The 20,308-nt window shown below is 46.4% G+C and overlaps 1 protein-coding gene across 1 annotated transcript; it reads right to left on the minus strand.

Annotated features, from left to right (window-relative positions):
* Positions 1-2,591: 2,591 nt before the first annotated feature.
* NKX6-1 (NK6 homeobox 1) lies at positions 2,592-9,789 on the minus strand. Its single transcript, XM_036906321.2, has 3 exons — positions 8,039-9,789; positions 6,183-6,355; positions 2,592-4,058 (listed from the first exon to the last, which is right to left on the minus strand). The coding sequence occupies exons 1-3, from the start codon at positions 8,706-8,708 to the stop codon at positions 3,801-3,803; spliced, it is 1,101 nt and encodes a 366-aa protein (XP_036762216.1). The 5' UTR covers positions 8,709-9,789; the 3' UTR covers positions 2,592-3,800.
* Between the last annotated feature and the right edge of the window lie 10,519 nt (positions 9,790-20,308).

The following is a 20,308-nucleotide window of genomic DNA, read 5'->3' on the forward strand; positions in this document are numbered from 1 at the left end:
AACTACACTTACTGTGGGGTAATTATTTTGTAACGTACACATGTATCAAATCATTAAGTTGTACACCTTAAATTAGTACAATGTTGTATGTCAACTCCATCTCAATAAAACTAGAAAAAAAGTTTTTGAGTAGTGTTCCATCAGGTCACTTGCTGTTACTTTTTGTTTTTAAATCATGACCCCTTTAACTGTAATGGCTAGTTGGCAGCCTTAATCTGATTCTTATGGCTGATTAATGCCATAAAATTTTTGACCAAAATGACAAATGACTCCCACTTTCTCTTTTTGACTGCAGAGTGTTTCCTCAGCTTTCCTGCCATGCTAACTCTTAGGAAAGACATTCCTGTTGCATATACACAGAACCAAACCAAACCAACCAGGAGAAAGGGGCACCTTCCCTTAGGTGGTGTTATTAAATCCTAGGTGTAAACAATAAACTTTCTTTTCTTCCCTCCCCTCCCCTCTCCTATCCTTTCATTTCCTTTCCTTCTTCCTCCCTCCCTCTCTCTTTCTTTTCCTTTCCTTCTTCCTCCCTCCCTCTCTCTTTCTTTTCTTTCTCCTCTCCCTCTCTCCCTCGCTCTTCATGAAAGAACTTGAGGGCACGGGGAGTCTGTTATCCCTGAACTGCATTTTATTATTTGTTAATTTGCAACAAATGAAAGTCTCCTATCTACTTTATTTTATTTTTTTCCTTCACCCACCCCCATTTCTGCCTTGAAAAGCCAAGCAACTTGTTATTTATTCTCTCACCCACTTCTCTCTTATGCCGTTTTATGTGGCTAGTTGCTGGAATCCTGGTGGGAGTAAAACTGGTGGCCAACTGGAATCCTAGCTGGGAGTAAATTAACTGGAAACCTTAAGTCACTGCTGCAGTCAACTGGAAAAAAGGAGTTAATGCCAGTGCGTCATGACCCCAGAAGCCTGACTCTGGCTCCTACCACCCAATTCAGAGCACTTGAGGGCTCAGGCGGGCAAGCACCCAGGCCCTGTCTGCCCTCTGCATATTTGCCTGTAGTGTATGGGCTAGGCCACCAGCTTTCCCACTTCTCTAAATGTAAAGGTGAAGAGAACAGAGGAAATGCTTCCTAAACGAATTGGAAGAGGTATCTTTCCACATCTCTAACTTGGAATAAATACTACAAGCCTATTTATTTCTTGAGAAATCTATGATTAATACTATATTACTACTACTATTACTACTAATAATAACATTATTATTATTATTATATTCTAGGAATAGCATTTCTAATCATTTTGTGAATTTGTGATTTCTTTTCTAAGGAAGAAAGAATAAATATCAAGTTGCTTGGCTTTTCAAGGCAGAAATAGGGGTCGGTGAAGGTAAAAAAATAATAAAGTCGATAAGAGACTTTCATTTGTTGCAAATTAACAAATAATAAAATGCAGTTCTGGGATAATAGATCCCCACCCACCCCCCTCAGGTTCTTTCATGAAGAATGAGGGAGAGAGAAAGAGGGAGAAGAGAAAGGAAGGAAAAAAAGAAAGTTTATTATTTACATCTAGTACTTAAATAACATCACCCCAACACAGCAAAGCCTCTTTTTAAATAGCTACCTCTCTATAGGACATACACCTTAGTTATTAAGAATACAGAAATTCAAAGTTTAAAACTTATTGGGAACTTCATAGACAAACTAGGGGGAAAAATAGGGCAGGTTTGCATCCTTTCTTTCCATTGAACCATATCATCAGAAATACATTCTACAATAATTTGCTTCAGGTAATTTCCTTCCCAGTTTTCAGTGTTTTTTGTTTTCAAGGGAAGAACAAAACAGACCCACACTTTCTTTACCTAACACTAGCCTGAAGAATCTACTGAATTTTATTGATTTTTCTCTCTTTGAACACAAGCTCATTAACCCGAAACACTAAAGGGAGAGCTACATTTCACTGAGCCTATAACTTAGTGTCTGAAAGCAAAAAGATCCCAAGACAGTGATACAACCCTCCCTCTGGGATTCCCAATATTTTTACAAATTATTCTGCAGAAGACATGACATTGTTTCCCTAACTCTAAAAACTTCCACATCAGTTAGAAAAAGTTTTCTTTAAATCATCCTTCTTTATTGTAATGTTTAGTAAAATGGGGGTTCCCATCTTTACATCAACTTCTGTATTCTTATGAACCATGGGGGGTAAAAGGTTAGCATCAACAGCAGTGCTGCTGCACCAGGGAGCTCAGCTCCTTTTCTCAGCTAAGTGAGCTAGGGCTCCTCTGAAGAGCTATCTAAGACACACCGAAATGAGGTCTTCCCCAACCCTCCCCCAACCCCCAGGGACTTTCTGCAAAGTAAAAAGAGATCAGGAAAAAATTAGACATCACCAACATCAGAAGCAGCCTGCTAGACAAGGCTCTCCAAAGCCCTATGAGTGAGGTTGCATTTCTTTTATCTTCCCACTCCAGGAGAATGGAGATGTGACCCCACTCTTTAAAAAATTAATTAATGAATAAAGCAACAGCTATTTTACACAAGAAATCAATATAAAATTTTTGTGGTCTTGACTTTTATTTGAGATCTCTGATGAGATCAGATGATGTGTATGTACCCTTTCATTCAAGGCAACAGACGTCTTCAAACTGCTTTTTAATTTGATTTATCCTTTGAAACAGAAAGTGCATTACATTTTTAACTGGTCTTGCAAAGGGGGTTTTCTCTTTACAAACCGAATTCCTTATATAAATTAATAAAGGTTAAAGATGCTAATATATCACCATTATTAGCTTAAAAAAACAATATACATAGTCTATAGTATTCTTATGATACAAAACACTTCAAATTCAGTTACAGCAACTAAATGGATTTTTATGTTTCTGACCCAGAGCAACTGTAACAATTCCCACCATCTACTTTAACACGCATTTTTATCAGAAAGGAGTTAAATTAAATACAAGCTATTGTAGCCCCTCCCTCCCCAATACTCTCTTCAAATCACTAATAAATAGCAACAAACGACTGTGCAATTTCAGAGAGGAACGGAGAAGCAGGTCTGAGGTCTTCCCTGGTTCCACGTCTTCTACTTCAAGTCCTGGAAGCGGGAGCCAGGCGCGGAGCCAGGAGGTGTTCAGGGAAGAGCGAGAAGGGATGAAGGGAAACAAATCCAAACAGGGGAGAGGAGTGAGAGGAGGGGAGGGCGAGAACATTCTCTTTTACGCTTCTCAAATTAAGTTCAAAATCAAAGGGGAACGTGTGGTTTGACAGCTCTTAAAAGGCGAAGGGTAAAAGGAAGGAGTCCATCTTTTTATACCAAATTCAAAAAGCATTTTACATTTTAAATATTCACAATAAAGTAACTTCTAGTCAGTGTGACTCACGATTTATTTACAAAGAGCCTTCAACAGGTTACTTTAGTTGGCACAGCAGTTTGCTGGGAGAGAAACTCCGAGGTCCCCTGCGCGGCGGTGTCGACGCTCCCGGGACCCCGTCCGCGCGCCCCCCCCGCGGGCCGCGGGGGCACCGGCCCGGGCGCGGGCGGGGGCGCCGGGGCCTCTCGCGGCGGGGCCGGGAGCGGGTGGGGGCGGGTCTGGGGGAAGAGCCGAGCTGGGAGGCTGGTGGCCCAGCTGCGACATTCAGCGGCGGTATCGCTGCGGCGCACTTCGCGGTCATCTCAGCCTTCTGCCCAACTCCCGAGTCTCTGTCCGCCGCCCCCCTCAACTTCTGGGTTAAAAAAATAGATATGTACATCTCAGAAACTAGCAAAGGGGCCCCGCAGGCGGGGCCGGGGAGGCGGGACGCGCGCGGGACCCGGGCGGAGGCCGGAGGCCGGCAGGCGGCGGGCGCTCAGGACGAGCTCTCGTTCTCGGACGCGTGCAGCAGGAGGCCGCCGCCGCCGCCGCCCGACTTGTGCTTTTTCAGCAGCTGCGTGATTTTCTCGTCGTCCGAGTTGGGGTCCAGGGGCTTGTTGTAATCGTCGTCCTCCTCTTCGTTCTCCGAGGCCCCCTTGAGCCGCTCGGTCTCCGAGTCCTGCTTCTTCTTGGCCGTGGCCATCTCGGCCGCGTGCTTCTTCCTCCACTTGGTCCGGCGGTTCTGGAACCAGACCTGTGGGCCGAGAAAGGGGAGCAGAGCGGAGAGAAAGGCGCGAGGAAGTGAAGGCAATGCCACCTCTCCCGAATCCCGACGTCGCGCCTGAGGGCCCCCAACGGCTTGCCGCCCTCCCTCGCCGGGCTGTCACAGTCAGTCTCCATCCTCCGAGGATCAGGCGCCAGCAAACTGACTGCCGTTGCCATAGTGATAGTAACACAAGAGTATTGAGGTTTCAGTGAGGATTTCTCAGAAGAGAAAAAACTTGGAAACTTAAAATAAGTGTCCCTAAAAATGAGTCCGCTTTCCTACTTACTTGTTTGAAGTAGAAAACTTTTCCCCTAAATAAAGTTGCCGCATAATGAACTGTGACTTTATTCCTTATTTACTTTCTTAGATTAAGGTATTTCAAACAACCCGAAGTGCATTTGCTTTTTAGTGTGACTTGAGGGAGAAGGCATAGCATTTACTCCAGTTACCTTTGTTCTCCTTTTCACTTTTGGCTATTTGTCTATTTCACTTATCTCAGATCTGAATACACGCAAAAGTGGTACGTAATCGCTCCCCTCTCTACTTAGACTTGCAATGTATGGTGTAAAGTTTTTTTTAATCTGCTAAAACAAACCTCAAATCACTAATAATAACAAATACATGAAAATATTTCATAGCTTCGTGAAAACCACAGTGCTTAATGTCTTCCATTGAATCAAAATCAAAGCTAGAATTTCATCAGGTTTTAAAAAGTGAAATTTTGCCAATTACATTATTTCCCACTATCAGCACACTTACACTTTCAAATATTATTTTAGCATCGTTCCCCCTCAAGACATTCATTTTACATACAAATATTTTAAGCCTATTCATGGTGTTAGACACTGATAAACAAATTTTATCCTAAAGCAACAGCAATAAGCAACCAATTTCCTAAACGTATTGAATTATTCTTTATATTTTTTTCTCATCCGTTTTCTCATCCGTTATGTATTTTATCTAGAGAATCATAATTGTTAAGAACGCGATCTTTATTTTCTTTATACAGCTGTAATAATTCACTTCTGGCCATACAGACATATTTATGGTAACAAATGAAGACCTCCAGATTACTGTGATAGTCTGTTCCAACCACTGCAAAAATCATTTTAACTGTGACGGTATTCTAATGCTCACATACAAAATCACTCCTGAAATGCATTTTATGATGCTTGTCCAGGGTGGAAATGTACTCTAACCAACACACATGGCTAACGTTATTCCTATTAAAGAGCAACAATATAATTAATGAAAACAGACATATACCACCACCCCACAAAAAAACCAAATACAATAAGAAGAGGAACAAAAGAGAATACTGGAAATATAGGAAACCACTAGATTTAATTTTATCTCGCTGACTCAATCCCTTTGTTTCTGAGGGAAATATTTCTCAAATTTTATTCCCTGGAAATATACTGTACAACTCAATTACAAGCTAAGTAATGTTTTAATTATAAATTGTTATCACAAACAATAAAATATATTACATCTGCTGGTAAGCTTATTTTAAACAGGATTCAGTGTCATAATACAGTCAAGTCAGTTCATTTGGAAAATGACTATTCAGTGTTTGCCTTCAGCTTAAGCTAAAAGCAGATTCATCCGTAGTAAGTGGTTAGATTCTGTCGATTTTTTTTTAACCTGCAGGTTAATATAGCAGTACTATAATGCTGATCTATGTAAGTAAAAGATATAACTAGTGGAGCCTGAATTGGCAAACGAAAGCTTGAATATCTTTACTAACAGAATAAGGTGAAGCTATCTAACTGGCCTGATCTATTCTCATATGATATTTCGGTAATGCTTTTATTCTCTAATAATGGTGAGTTTCCCCAGCACATGCTGCTATCTAGATAAACCTAATTTCAAAGGCGGGGGCTTGATACCTTTTGTTCATGATCAGTTTGCCCGCCCGCAAGTCCCCAGAGCTTTTGAAACCCTCACCCCCACCCCTTCGCTGATCTCATCTTCTCCCCAGACTCCTTAGATCCGCACCCCCGGGCGGCGGTTTGGGGACTGGTGGAAGTTGTGTATGTGTGGTGTATGAGTGCGTGTGCGCGCGCACGCGGCCGAAGAGACTATCCCTCGAGATTTGCAAAGTCCACTCACCTTGACCTGACTCTCCGTCATCCCCAGCGAATAGGCCAGGCGAGCCCTCTCGGGCCCCGCCAAGTATTTTGTCTGTTCGAAAGTCTTCTCCAAGGCGAATATCTGCTGGCCCGAGAACGTGGGTCTGGTGTGTTTTCTCTTTCCGTCTTTGTCCAACAAAATGGATCCTTGATCTGTGAAAACATATAAACAAGGGAAGGAAAAAAGCAGTCTGTTACAAGTGGCTCCACTGAAAAGAAGCCAATTTGAAAACCAGTCTTCGGGTGGGAAAGAAAAGCTTATTCTGCGGCAGGCACCAGAAGTGTCGTGGTACTTCCAGATCCGCCGCGCGTCTCCATTTGCCTTTTTTATGCGCACCTGTTATTTTTAAAAATCGAATGTGTTTGAAGCAGCAGTAAATAACCTTCTGCCCAACCCCGACATCAAACAGCGAGGCGAGAGCACCGCTAAAGTTTGCAGGAGCTGAATCGCCAAGCTTCATAAAATTGAGGAGTGCGGGGGGGAAAGGCCCCTCTCACCTCCTAGTCCAGGTGCTTGCTTGGCCCCGAGCCTTGCATGAGTATGACTAGTTTTTTTCCTTGAACGCTTTCCTAACCTGTATCCACTCAACAAAGGGGCCTTGTTTTTTGCACACAGCAATGCTAAATCGCCCCCAAGTCTAACTCCTCTGTTGCCGAGGGGGAGGGGATGACGCCTTTGTTGGAGGTCCCTACAAGTCGTTCAAAACGAACACAATAGCATCTCCCCGACACCCTCAGCCGCCGGGCGCGCTCTGTCCCAAGGCTTCCCAAGGGAACTTCCACTTGGCTCCTGAAACCTCCCTCAGTTACTGCCGCTCAGCCGTACGAAAGAGGTCCCGACACTTAGAGGAAACTTCTGGGTCTTGGTCAAAAGCAACGAACAGATCAAGAAAAGGACCTGGGGCTGGGCCCCTAACGCCACCTAGAAAGCTGGAAGCCTCCGCGACGCGGGGCCAACTACCCAGAAAATAAGCGTGATCCCCGGGCAGCTCAGTTATTTTAAGCAAGGTCTTTAAGGAATGTTGCATTTTCCCTGGTCCTGTCCCATCACCTCGTTCTTCCTCGGGTTCTTTCTCATGTTACGACCTTGAGGGCTACGATGCTCCTCAAAACTCCCGGGACCAAGACGTTGTCCCTCAGGGTCGCGAGGCAGGTGGGAAACCGAGGGCGCGGCTGTGCGGACGTGCACGAGGCAACGGCGCTGCGGGCCTGACTTGGGGGTGGGGGTGTCTCACCCTGGCCAAGTGTACTTGGGGTAGGGGTGAAGGGCGGCGAAGGGAAGAGATGAGGTGGGACACTCAGGGCCGAGAAATACATGCAGATACACGCGCTCTGCGCAGGGCCGTGAAGGCTTGCTACTAGCAATCCCCATCGCTTCGCTGAGAGCCCAGTTAGGCTGGCGAAGGTGTGATGCGGCCCTGGCCAGCAGGCAGGAGTCGGGAAAGCGGGGGTGAAGGCAGGGACATAGTGCGCTCTTCTGCACTTCCCACCTCTCTAACCCAGGCTGGGCCTGAGGTTCCAGCTGGGCCGTTGCAGGAGCAGCCAGAACCTAGGATTGTACAAACCCCGCCTGGTGTAATGTTCCACGGGGACGCATGCACACCCGCTCTTAGAGGCTTTCCAAAGGCTTGGGGAGAGGCGAGCGCTTGAATGCAAGCACGCGAGCTCAGGAAAGCAAGAATGCCTCTCTGAATGACCTACTCGACCTAAATCGTGCGATTCCGGCGCTGCCAAACTACTGGGGAGGCAAGAGGGTGGGACGATCCGCGTGCGTACCAAAGACCAGGACCTGAGAACGGGCAGAACACGCACAACTGGGCGCGGGAAACTACTCACGAGGGGTGCAGGCCAGGCGCGCGTCCCTCCAGGGCGGGCTCTGCATCACTCCGGGCCAGAAGATGGGCGTCCGGCCGGGCAGCTCGGCTAGCGGCTTGGGGTACCGACCCACTGCGGCCACGGCCGCGGCACTGGGGCTGAAGTAGAGGGCAGGCGGCGGCGGCGGCGGGCTCAGGCTACTGAACCGGGGCAGGCCGGCCAGCAGTCCGGCTGGGGATGAGGCGGCCGCCGCCGCAGCAGCAGCCGCTGCAGCGGCTGCCGAGGCGGAGGAAGCAGAGGTGGACGAGGAAGAGGAAGAAGAGGAACCGGACGGCGAGGCGGAGGGCAGCGCGGCTCCCGAGGCTACGGGCATGGAAGGCCGGCTCAGGATGTCGTTGATGCCGTGTGGGGTGGCGGCCGAGAGCTGCTGGGGGGGGCTGCCTAGGGACGAGAGTCCCCCCGCGGCCTGGGGCTTCAGGCTGCCTGGGTTGTGGGCGCCCAAAGGCGGGGAGGGCGAAGACGAGGAGGAAGAGGAGGACGAGGAGGAGGCGGGTCCGGCAGGCAGCGGGGGGTACGCGGCGGGGTACAGCGGGGTCTTCATCTCGGCCATGCTGTGCAGGGCGGCCAGGGGCGGGCTGCTGAGCAGGAACGCGCTCGGCCGGGTGCCCTCCATCGCCCCTACCGCTAACATCCCACGGCTAGGCCGGAGCCCACAGCCACGCAGCGAGGGCGCGGGCCGGTGCCAGTGGCGGGGCTCAGGAGTGCGAGAGGCGCGGAGCGCGCGAGCGAGGAGGCGACCTGCCCGCTAGGCCGAGAACGCCGCCGCCGGGAGTTGCTCTCGGCGCTACGCAGCAGAAATGTCCAAACACGCCACTCGAGAGTGGGTGGCTCGCCGAGACCAGCAGGCGCCCGGGTGGGTCTGGCTGTCCTTTCGCTCCTAAGAGTGCGGGATTCGATCTCGATCTCTTCCTCACCTTTCCTCGCCGCTCAAAGTGCACTACTTCTCATCTTCTCCCCCGGGAAATAAGCAAAACAAAACTCAGGCAGGCCCCAGAGAGTTTGTAACAAAGTTAAGAGTTAAGAATCACCGAATCTCCACTTTGATGTCGGAGGGTTGGGGGCTGGCTCGCTTTCTTTGGGGAGGTTCAAAGGACGCCAGGTTCCGCCCTAAGCGCTCCTGCAATCTTACTGGGATGCCCTGCTCTTTCGGCCGCTAGGCTGATCCGCTTTTGGCGTTCGCGGAGCGTGGGGAGGGAGAGCATCCAGCCTCCGGGAGGATCTCGCCTCCGGGCGGGCTTCCTCCGCCGGCGCTGCCGCAGGCTGTTGCGCCAGAAAGGGCAGTACCACCAGTCCCGGCGGTTCCCGGATTCGTTGAGCCGACCCGCCTTCCCCTCTGGGCCACGGGGCACTAGCGTTGCAATATTGAAAAGGAAAAGGGGGAGAAAAAAAAAACCCACAGAAAAACAAAAGACTAAGTGTGAGAAGTCTGACGGCTTCGGTTTCGGCTCCTATCGTCTGTCCACTTCGGCAAACGAGCCTGAGACCCCCGCCCCACCCCCCAGCACCCTCTCTTCCTCTCACTCTCTGCCTTTGCCGCTCCTGTCTCGCATTTTCTTCGCGGCTTTACAGGCTTCTCTTCTAAGTCCTGTCCTCTGGCCGAGCTGACCCTCTCCGCTGCTCCTCCACCCCTCTCTCTGTCCTCTCCTCTCTCCCTCTGGGCCTGACAGTTCAGATGAAGCTCTCAAAGGTAATAAAACATTTGCATCACTCCCTACCCCTCTTTAGCTGGGGAACGAAGGGGAGGAGGAAGAGGGGGTCCAAAACGAGAACTTTGAGGGACGTCACTTCAAGGCGGCCGGGAGAGGCGGGGCCGAGGAGCCGGGAGCCGGCCGGGGCGTAACCACCGTCTCCAATAGCGCGCAGCCTTGGCCCTCACGACGCCTTTGGGGGCGCCCACTCGAGAGCGCCGCGCCCTCTGATTGGCTGAGGCGAGAGAGCCGTAGGACCGCCCCCGCCTGGTCTCCGCCCTCTCCCACCTCCATCTCGCCTGTGGGTGGGGCCAGCGGGTGGGGCCTGGCGAGTGGTACTGCTCCCGCCTGGGCCAAAAGACGCCTCAATTAATTGTGTTAAATGAAATGGGAAAGGGGAGGGGAGAGCAGAGACGAAGAGGTTATTACTTTTTAAAGAGAATAATGAAAACCCAGCCCTTTTATGGAAAAGCAGTTCATATTCTTCCCTCGCCTCCCCCTCGACCGCTCCTACCCCTAGTTCCTCCCTGAGCCCACGACGCCGCACCTCGAACAGAGTCCGGTCCCTTGTAAAACGGAGCTAATAGAGCAGGCAGCCGGCGCAGCCCTGGCCTAGCCCCCTCTTTTGAAGGGATTAATTAAAGGCCATCTGGGCCCTCACAGAATTGTGTAAATTAATTTGTTGCTCCTTAAGCCTATAGATGTCCTTAATCCCCTTGTAGGCCAAGAATGGTCCTCTTCCATCTTTGCCAACTTCCCACTTTCTTTCTCTGTTCTTTCTTCGTCACTTTTCTTTTCATTCCCGGGTCCCCCCTCGGTATCATTTACAGTTTTATTCAATTCTCAGGGAACGGAATCATCTTAATAGGAATATCTATTTCTTGTATGATGTTTAGACCTGAAGCAGTGAGGTTTTTGGTTTTTGTTTTTACTTTTCTCTCCTTTGATTATTGTTACTTGTTTTAGTTTAAAAGGGGGGAGGGGTTGAATCACCAAAATTGAGGTGGAGTCTTTAGATACAGAAGTATCTGGGTACCACCATCACCCGTCTACCCTCTCCCCTCTCCCCTCTCCCTTCCTCTGCCCCCCGCCCTGACTGTAAGTTTTTGAAAACAGTCTACAAACTCTGGCCCCTGCCCTCAATTCCTGGGTTGTTCAAGAGATGGAGATATCCTGACTTCTGGGATGCAGTGGTGCGAAGTCTAGGATTGAAGAGTTGGATGTTGGTTTCCATTATTTTTTCTCAATCTCCTCCACCCTTGGCGGTCTTTAATTTTCGGGTAGGATTGAACTGTGTACTTGAGGAAAAAGACCCTTACACAATTTTGAGATATCAAGCTGTTAAAATAGCACACCTTTGAGGGGGGTCACTAAATCAATTTAGATGAGATCATTAAGTCCAAAGTTAATTAGCAGAAAATAAAAATAAATACCTCAAGAATAAAGCTTTAGCGGCACCACCCATGGATCGAGTTAGGTCCAAACACCGAAAGTAGAAAGGTCTTATTCTACTTTGATAACTCTCCTTTCCAATGCACTGATCTCTTTCAGGGCTGTAGATCTTGAGCTTAAGGGTTTTTGTTGTTGTTGTTGTTTGTTTATCTCTTGCCACTTTATTATTCGCTTCCAAGATAAAAGTAATGCTCTTATTTGGTCCCCTTTTTTCCCCTCCACACTTACTCATTGACTTGGAGACTAGGCGAAATCTATCACTTCATAGACTTTAGAATCTCACCTGGGGAAAGTGAATTCCTTCCCCACCCGAATCAGGAAAGAAGAGAACTGATGTGGAGACCATCTGAGTCTCCCCGCCGGGATGCTGGGCTGGGCTGTGGATGTGAACCCCAGCTCCCTGCGCCTTCCGCGGGCAACTGCGGCAAGAGGGTGCCGCGCAGCCCAGCTCTGGCCGAGCGCGGATGCCCCTCTGCCTCTCCCTTTGTTAAAAATGAAAGGTTTTTTTGCTTCCGAAGATACAACCCTTCGGTGGCACACAGATCGCCTGGATCCCGCTCCTGGGCCACCAGTGATCTACTCAAAATCCCCAGAACACCGCATTCTCAAGGATCAGGTAGGAATAGAGAAGGAAGAAGGCCAGCGATCCCCAAAGATTCCAATTTCAAAAGCCACCCCGCTTTGTTTCATGTAGATATTATGACCTGAAAAAGAATTGCCCACTTTCCTGTTGTAAATTTAGTGTCTGATATTAGATGAGGTGGCGTGAAGATAGAAAAATCAGAACAAAGTCAGAAGAGACAGAGAAAGGGAGGTGGAGGCAGGGGAGACAGAAACTGAGATTCAACTCAACCCAACTCCAGGCTAACTGCCACTGGTAAGTTGTTGCAAAGCTTGGTGCCAGTAGCAAGTCACCATCATTTGCTTGTTTAAAAATCATTCATACTAAGGGATTAAAAGAGCAGCATTGTTTGTAACTGTGATAATAAAAAAAATGTCTGGGGCCTTTGTACCTCAGCTCCCAGGGGTGAGCCCCTGGTGCCTGAATCCCGCGTGGGGCAGCGTGTATTCCAGAGGCACACCGCACAGCGTTGAAGGAGGGCGGGTGCCTCCTGCCTGGTGCGGGCTGTCATCGATCTGCTTCGTCTGCCTCCAGCTGCGCGAGCAGGGAGAACCGAGGGTGTCCTAGGAGGGGGTGGGCTGCCCCTGTCACTCGCGGCGAGAGATGGTCCTGCCCCCGTGGAGCTAATACCCTCGGGACCCAGTCCTGCAAGAGCAGACCCCGCAGACGCCTACTCTGGTGCGGGAGGCCCGTTTCTGTCCGGCAGACTTACGGAAGGCTTAGGAACGCCCTAGACAGTCAGGACTTAACTCTCTTGGGGACCCCCAGGACCCTCACTCCTTTCTATTTAAGACTTAATAAAGTCGGATATTTCTAACCCTTAGAAGTAGAAAGTGTAACACGTGGTCGCGGCACCCCTTGCCTCTCTGCACAGTATATATTTGGGGAGTGTAGGTAGGGAGGTGTTTGAAAGCGAATGATTTGCATTTTAATTGAAAAGTAAATGAAAGCGGTTTGGCAAATTCTGAGGTTGCAAAAAGGGCTTAAAAGGGTAGGGGGTGAGGAAGGCGACGCGCCCCTTACCTACCTTGACTTTCTTTGAGCCTGCAAGTAAACTCTCCTGTTTTCAAGTTACTGCATTAGTCTGCTCCTACTGTTCGCTGCCTGCCCCATCCACTTTACCGTCCTACCCTCTGTCTAACGCCAAACGCGTTTTGTACTTCTGTTTTAAGTTGAAGAACAGCCACTAAATTCTGAGTAATTCACAGAAGGAATGCAAATGGAGTCTCAGCTAAATATGCTTAAATTTAGCAGTCAGGGATGAATAATAACTATTTTCCCCAAATACTGTAATGTCAAATGTCCGGATACCCAAGTGTTCTATAGGAAGCCAACTCTATACTCACAAAAGGAGGGAGGTGGGGGGAATGAAGTGCGTGTTTCAGGTCAAAAACCTCTCTAAAATGTGTTTGCTTGAATTGTCTGGATGACTTCTTTTAGTAACTCCACTTCGCCAACGAGTGGGGCCTGTTTGGGCTGAATCAAAGACCGGCTTGGTTCCTGTTTATGATGTACGAATGGACGAATAGTCGAGCAGGGGGCTAAGTAGAAACACAGGGAGAAAGAAGAAGGTCCGCAAGCTCGGAGCAGCCCAGTCTCAGAGGAGAGCAGAGGAAGAGGAAGAGGGTGCCTGCCGGGCTCCCTCCGCGTTTGCAAACGCCGTGGGGTGGAAACTGGGCGCTTGGCGCTGCTGCTGACCAAAAATTACGAAGACGATTTGGAAAGCGTTAGGATAGAGAGGGGCCAACAAAGCGCGTAGCCAAGAGGGCTGTAGGATCCTGTAGTTGGCGCTTTCCCAGCCGAGGCCAGCACAAAACATGTGAGGGAAGAGACAGGTGTAGACAACGACGTCCTTCTACTCCTGAAAAGATCTCGAACCTCAAGCCAGCACCATCTCAGAATACCTACTGAGCTCTCTCGGAGGATGTGTGCACTCGGAAGGGAGGGTTCTGAAAAGTCCAGGAAGGTGGAGAATAGCAAAGCCCAAATTCAGGAATGAGAGTAAATACAAGAAAACGCCAATGACCTACTAGAGAGAAAAGTGGCCTTGAACTTCCGCAGAGCACCTGTTTGCATGTGTAATCGCACCAACCCCAAACATTTTCTGCAGAGATCCATTTGCTTCCAGTGACGCCATTTGCTTTTAAAAATATTTTGGAAAATGAGATCTGGCATGGATCACATGCTCGAAGGAATGTCTATGGGTTTCTACAGTTTCCTTACAGAATAAAATGTTAGTCCAGTTTGATGCACCAGATTAAGGAGTATCTGATGCGAATGACCATGAAGCATTTATACCTGTATAAATAAAGCCCATTGAACATTATTTAGATAATCTTAAACGAGTCTGTAAACTACTTCCTCTTTCGGTCCTGCTAAAACTTGACTTGTTTTTTCTAATGGGTATTGCACGAGTGTGTCAGTATCGGCCTTTCGACCTCCTCACGTGTGCAGTTCCTTATTCTTAGCGGAGAACAAGTTGTTTTATTTGCGTCGCTGCTTCGCTTACAGCGCCTGGGTCCTTCACGCCCTTTTTATGAAACCCTGAGCAGTTACCGCCCTCTAGTGGAAAAAACGTCTTAGTGTTTCATTCGGTGTAGAGAGGACAAACCTGCTGGTTTGTGTTAAAAGTACTGGATTTATTTTCCCAATGAGGCGGTCTGCCTTTGTGTAACTGCTGGGCTCTGGTTAACAGTGGCTTAATTTTGATCCAAAAAGCCAAACTTATGAAGTGAAGTGTGAGTCTGCAGTTCTTGGCTTTAATTCAGAGAGCAAAAGCCCTTTAAAATGAATAAGATTTTAAATCTTCTTTATTTACCCTTCTTTATCCTCCATTATTTGACTCAATTGTGATGAAACCAATTTTTATTTTTATTGGAATGATTTTAGTTTTCTTCTTTTCTTCCCTGATTGTCCAAACAAAACTATGCTCAATACAAAAGTTTAGGAAAGTAGAGAGAATTATAAAAAGTCACCCATGATACCACGTTCAGAGGCAAACAGTTCTGGTATTTTGGCATATTTGCTTGCTATCTTTACTCTAGTCTTGATTCTATGCTTTGGTTTAATGGTTGAGGTCACATTGAGTATATAATATTGCATCCTGAAGCCCATTTTAATAACCTGCTTGATTCACTTATTGAAGGAGGTATAGATCAGCCCTCAAATCTCTCAGTCTCTTGTGAAGTTAAAGGGCCATGCACACTGGTCAGAACCCCTGGGTGCAGCTCACTCCCAACAAACAGGTCCTCTTGCAGGGAAGCAGCACAGTACAATGCCAAGTGTCCTACCCTGATTCTTCCACTTACCATTAACCCCTTCAGATTCTCAAAGACACTTTGCCACTAGTTCTCAAAATTGTTAATAATGATAATACTAACTTACACTGTTTATTGTTCTCAGTACTTTGTAGTAGCAATTCAACAACCACACTGAATCTCTAAATTAAGTACTACAGTTGTGCCCATTATAAGGATGATGAAATTAAAGCACAGAGAAGTTAAGGAACTTGCTTAAGATGATAAAGCTGGGATGGAGCCAAGATGGCAGCGTGAGTAGAGCAACAGAAATCTCCTCCCCAAACCACATATATCTATGAAAATATAAGAAAGACAGCTCTTCCTAGAATAAAGACCAGAGGACACAGGACAACATCCAGACCACATCCACACCTGCGAGAACCCAGTGCCTCATAAAGGGGGTAAGATACAAGCCCGGCCCAGCGGGACACGAGCGCCCCTCCCCCCAGCTCCCGGCGGGAGAAGAATAGGCAGAGTGGGAGGGAGACGGAGCCCAGGACTGCCGAACACCCAGCCCCAGCCATCCGGGCCAGAGCGCAGACACAGTGCATGCTTGGGGCCCTGGATACCAGGGAAATAGGACAGCAAGAACGGTGAGAGGGTACCGGAGGCCTGGTGCCGGAGGACATAAGAAAAGCGAGTGGCCATTTTTTTTTTTTTCTGTTCTGTTTTGGTGAGCGCTTTTTGGAAGTCTTAAAGGGATAGGGACCCCAATGCTAGGGAAACAGGGCAGCAAGACTGGTGAGCAGATACCTGAGGCTGGCGCCGGAGAATAAAGATAAACAAGCGTCCATTTTTTATTTATTTATTTTTTAAAAAAATTTTTAAATTTTTTTTTTTCTTTTTTGGGGTTGTTGTTTTGTTTTGGCGGGTGCTTTTTGGAAGTCTTAAAGAGGCAGGGTGGAACACTTAATCCAGAGGTAGGGAATCCGGGGATCTCTGGGCACCCTAACCCCTGGGCTGCAGGGAGCAGGGAGGCCCCTTACAGAGATAAATAGCCTCCCGGCTGCTCCCCCTCCAATCGGGCTCCGCCACTTTGGAGCAACGGCCAGAGCCAGGCCACACCCACAGCAGCAGCGGAGATAAACTCCATAGCAGCCAGGTAGGAAGCAGAAGCCCTGTCTGTGTGCAGCTGCCCAGCACAAGCCAGAAGAGGTCGCTGTTCTCCCAAGAGAGGAAGGCCACAAACCAACAAGAAAGGAAGTCCTTCCAGCCATCACTCATCCCAGCTCTGCAAACCATTCCTATCACCATGAAAAGGGAAAACTACAGGCAGACAAAGATCACAGAGACAACACCAGAGAAGGAGACAGACCTAACCAGTCTTCCTGACAAAGAATTCAAAATAAAAATCATAAAAATGCTGACAGAGATGCAGAGAAATACGCAAGAGATACGGGATGAAGTTCGGAGGGAGATGACAGATGCCAGAAAGGAGGTTACAGAAATGAAACAAACTCTGAAAGGGTTTATAAACAGAATGGATAGGATGCAAGAGGCCATTGATGGAATTGAAACCAGAGAACAGGAACACATAGAAGCTGACATAGAGAGAGATAAAAGGATCTCCAGGAATGAAACAATATTAAGAGAACTGTGTGACAAATCCAAAAGGAACAATATCCATATTATAGGGTTGAATTTTCTTTTCAATGAATTTTCTTTCTTCTGGAAGAAGAAAAGAGAGGAAAAGGGATGGAAAGTATCTTGGAAGAAATAATAGCTGAAAACTTCCCCAAACTGGGGGAGGAAATAATCAAACAGACCACGGAAATACACAGAACCCCCAACAGAAAGGATCCAAGGAGGACAACACCAAGACATATAATAATTAAAATGCCACAGATCAAGGACAAGGAAAGAGTTTTAAAGGCAGCTAGAGAGAAAAAGGTGAACTATAAAGGAAAACCCATCAGGCTAACCTCAGACTTCTCAACAGAAACCCTACAGGCCAGAAGAGAATGGCATGATATATTTAATGCAATGAAACAGAAGGGCCTTGAACCAAGGATACTGTATCCAGCAGGACTATCATTTAAATATGATGGCGGGATTAAACAATTCCCAGACAAGCAAAAGCTGAGGGAATTTGCTTCCCACAAACAACCTCTACAGGGCATCTTACAGGGACTGCTCTAGATGGGAGCACTCCTAGAAAGAGCACAGAACAAAAAACCCAACATATGAAGAATGGAGGAGGAGGAACAAGAAGGGAGAGAAGAAAAGAATCTCCAGACAGTGTATATAACAGCTCAATAAGCGAGCTAAGTTAGGCAGTAAGATACTAAAGAGGCTAACCTTGAACCTTTGGTAACCACAAATTTAAAGCCTTCAATGGCAATAAGTACATATCTTTCAATAGTCACCCTAAATGTTAATGGACTGAATGCACCAATCAAAAGACACAGAGTAATAGAATGGATAAAAAAGCAAGACCCATCTATATGCTGCTTACAAGAAACTCACCTCAAACCCAAAGACATGTACAGACTAAAAGTAAAGGGATGGAAAAACATATTTCAGGCAAACAACAGTGAGAAGAAAGCAGGGGTTGCAGTAAGGTAATATCAGACAAAATAGACTTCAAAACAAAGAAAGTAACAAGAGATAAAGAAGGACACTACATAACGATAAAGGGCTCAGTCCAACAAGAGGATATAACCATTCTAAATATATATGCACCCAACACAGGAGCACCAGTACATTCATTGTAGGAGACTTCAACACATCACTCAACCCAAAGGATAGATCCACCAGGCAGAAAAAAAGTAAGGACACGGAAGCACTGAACAACAGAGTAGAGCAGATGGACCTAATAGACATATACAGAACTCTACATCCAAAAGCAACAGGATACACATTCTTCTCAAGTGCACATGGAACATTCTCCAGAATAGATCACATACTAGGCCACAAAAAGAGCCTCAGTAAATTCCAAAAGATTGAAATCCTACCAAACAACTTTTCAGACCACAAAGGCATAAAACTAGAAATAAACTGTACAAAGAAAGCAAAAAGGCTCACAAACACATGGAGGCTTAACAACAACGCTCCTAAATAATCAATGGATCAATGACCAAATCAAAATGGAGATCCAGCAATATATGGAAACAAATGACAACAACAACACTAAGCCCCAACTTCTGTGGGACACAGCAAAAGCAATCTTAAGAGGAAACTATATAGCAATCCAAGCATATTTAAAAAAGGAAGAACAATCCCAAATGAATGGTCTAATGTCACAATTATCGAAATTGGAAAAAGAAGAACAAATGAGGCCTAAGGTCAGCAGAAGGAGGGACATAATAAAGATCAGAGAAGAAATAAATAAAATTGAGAAGAATAAAACAGTAGCAAAAATCAATGAAACCAAGAGCTGATTCTTTGAGAAAATAAACAAAATAGATAAGCCTCTAGCCAGACTTATTAAGAGGAAAAGAGAGTCAACACAAATCAACAGTATCAGAAACGAGAAAGGAAAAATCACGACGGACCCCACAGAAATACAAAGAATTATTAGAGAATACTATGAAAACCTATATGCTAACAAGCTGGGAAACCTAGGAGAAATGGACAACTTCCTAGAAAAATACAAATTTCTAAGACTGACCCAGAAAGAAACAGAAAATCTAAACAGACCAATTACCAGCAATGAAATTGAAGCGGTAATCAAAAAACTACCCAAGAACAAAACCCCCGGGCCAGACGGATTTACCTCGGAATTTTATCAGACATACAGGAAAGATATAAAACCCATTCTCCTTACAGTTTTCGAAAAAATAGAGGAGGAGGGGATACTCCCAAACTCATTCTATGAAGCTAACATCACCCTAATACCAAAACCAGGCAAAAACCCCACCAAAAAAGAAAACTACAGACAAATATCCCTGATGAACATAGATGCAAAAATACTCAACAAAAGGCGTATTAGCAAACCGAATTCAAAAATACATCAAAAGGATCATACACCATGACCAAGTGGGATTCATCCCAGGGATGCAAGGATGGTACAACATTCGAAAGTCCATCAACATCATCCACCACATCAAAAAAAAGAAAGACAAAAACCACATGATCATCTCCATAGATGCTGAAAAAGCATGTGACAAAGTTCAACATCCATTCATGATAAAAACTCTCAGCAAAATGGGAATAGAGGGAAAGTACCTCAACATAATAAAGGCCATCTATGATAAACCCACAGCCAACATTATATCGAACAGTGAGAAGCTGAAAGCATTTCCTCTGAGATCGGGAACTAGACAGGGATGCCCACTCTCCCCACTGTTATTTAACATAGTACTGGAGGTCCTAGCCACGGCAATCAGACAAAACAAAAAAATACAAGGAATCCAGATTGGTAGAGAAGAAGTTAAACTGTCACTATTTGCAGATGACATGATACTGTACATAAAAAACCCTAAAGACTCCACCCCAAAACTACTAGAACTGATATCGGAATACAGCAAAGTTGCAGGATACAAAATCAACACACAGAAATCTGTGGCTTTCCTATACACTAACAATGAACCAACAGAAAGAGAAATTGGGAAAACAACTCCATTCACAATTGCATCAAAAAAAATTAAATACCTAGGAATAAACCTAACCAAAGAAGTGAAAGACTTATACTCTGAAAACTACAAGTCACTCTTAAGAGAAATTAAAGGGGACACTAACAGATGGAAACTCATCCCATGCTCATGGCTAGGAAGAATTAATGTCGTCAAAATGGCCATCCTGCCCAAAGCAATATACAGATTTGATGCAATCCCTATGAAACTACCAGCAACATTCTTCAATGAACTGGAACAAAAAATTCAAAAATTCATATGGAAAAACCAAAGACCCCAAATAGCCAAAGCAATCCTGAGAAAGAAGAATAAAGTAGGGGGGATCTCACTCCCCAACTTCAAGCTCTACTATAAAGCCATAGTAATCAAGACAATTTGGTACTGGCACAAGAGCAGAGCCACAGACCAATGGAACAGACTAGAGAATCCAGACATTAACCCAGACATATATGGTCAGTTAATATTTGATAAAGGAGCCATGGACATACAATGGCGAAATGACAGTCTCTTCAACAGGTGGTGCTGGCAAAACTGGACAGCTACATGTAGGAGAATGAAACTGGACCATTGTCTATCCCCATATACAAAAGTAAATT

Source organism: Manis pentadactyla, chromosome 5 (assembly GCF_030020395.1).
Source record: "Manis pentadactyla isolate mManPen7 chromosome 5, mManPen7.hap1, whole genome shotgun sequence".
In the NCBI taxonomy this organism is placed as follows: Eukaryota; Metazoa; Chordata; class Mammalia; order Pholidota; family Manidae; genus Manis; species Manis pentadactyla.

What these genes read in the sequence shown, in the direction of transcription:
- NKX6-1 (XM_036906321.2), bottom strand. Translation starts at nt 8,708, where the DNA reads ATGTTAGCGGTAGGGGCGATGGAGGGCACCCGGCCGAGCGCGTTCCTG. An exon ending in GCGCCTGGCCTGCACCCCTC is followed by an intron (nt 6,356 to 8,038) that starts GTGAGTAGTTTC and finishes ATGTTTTCACAG; the next exon opens with ATCAAGGATCCATTTTGTTG. An exon ending in TGACGGAGAGTCAGGTCAAG is followed by an intron (nt 4,059 to 6,182) that starts GTGAGTGGACTT and finishes CTCGGCCCACAG; the next exon opens with GTCTGGTTCCAGAACCGCCG.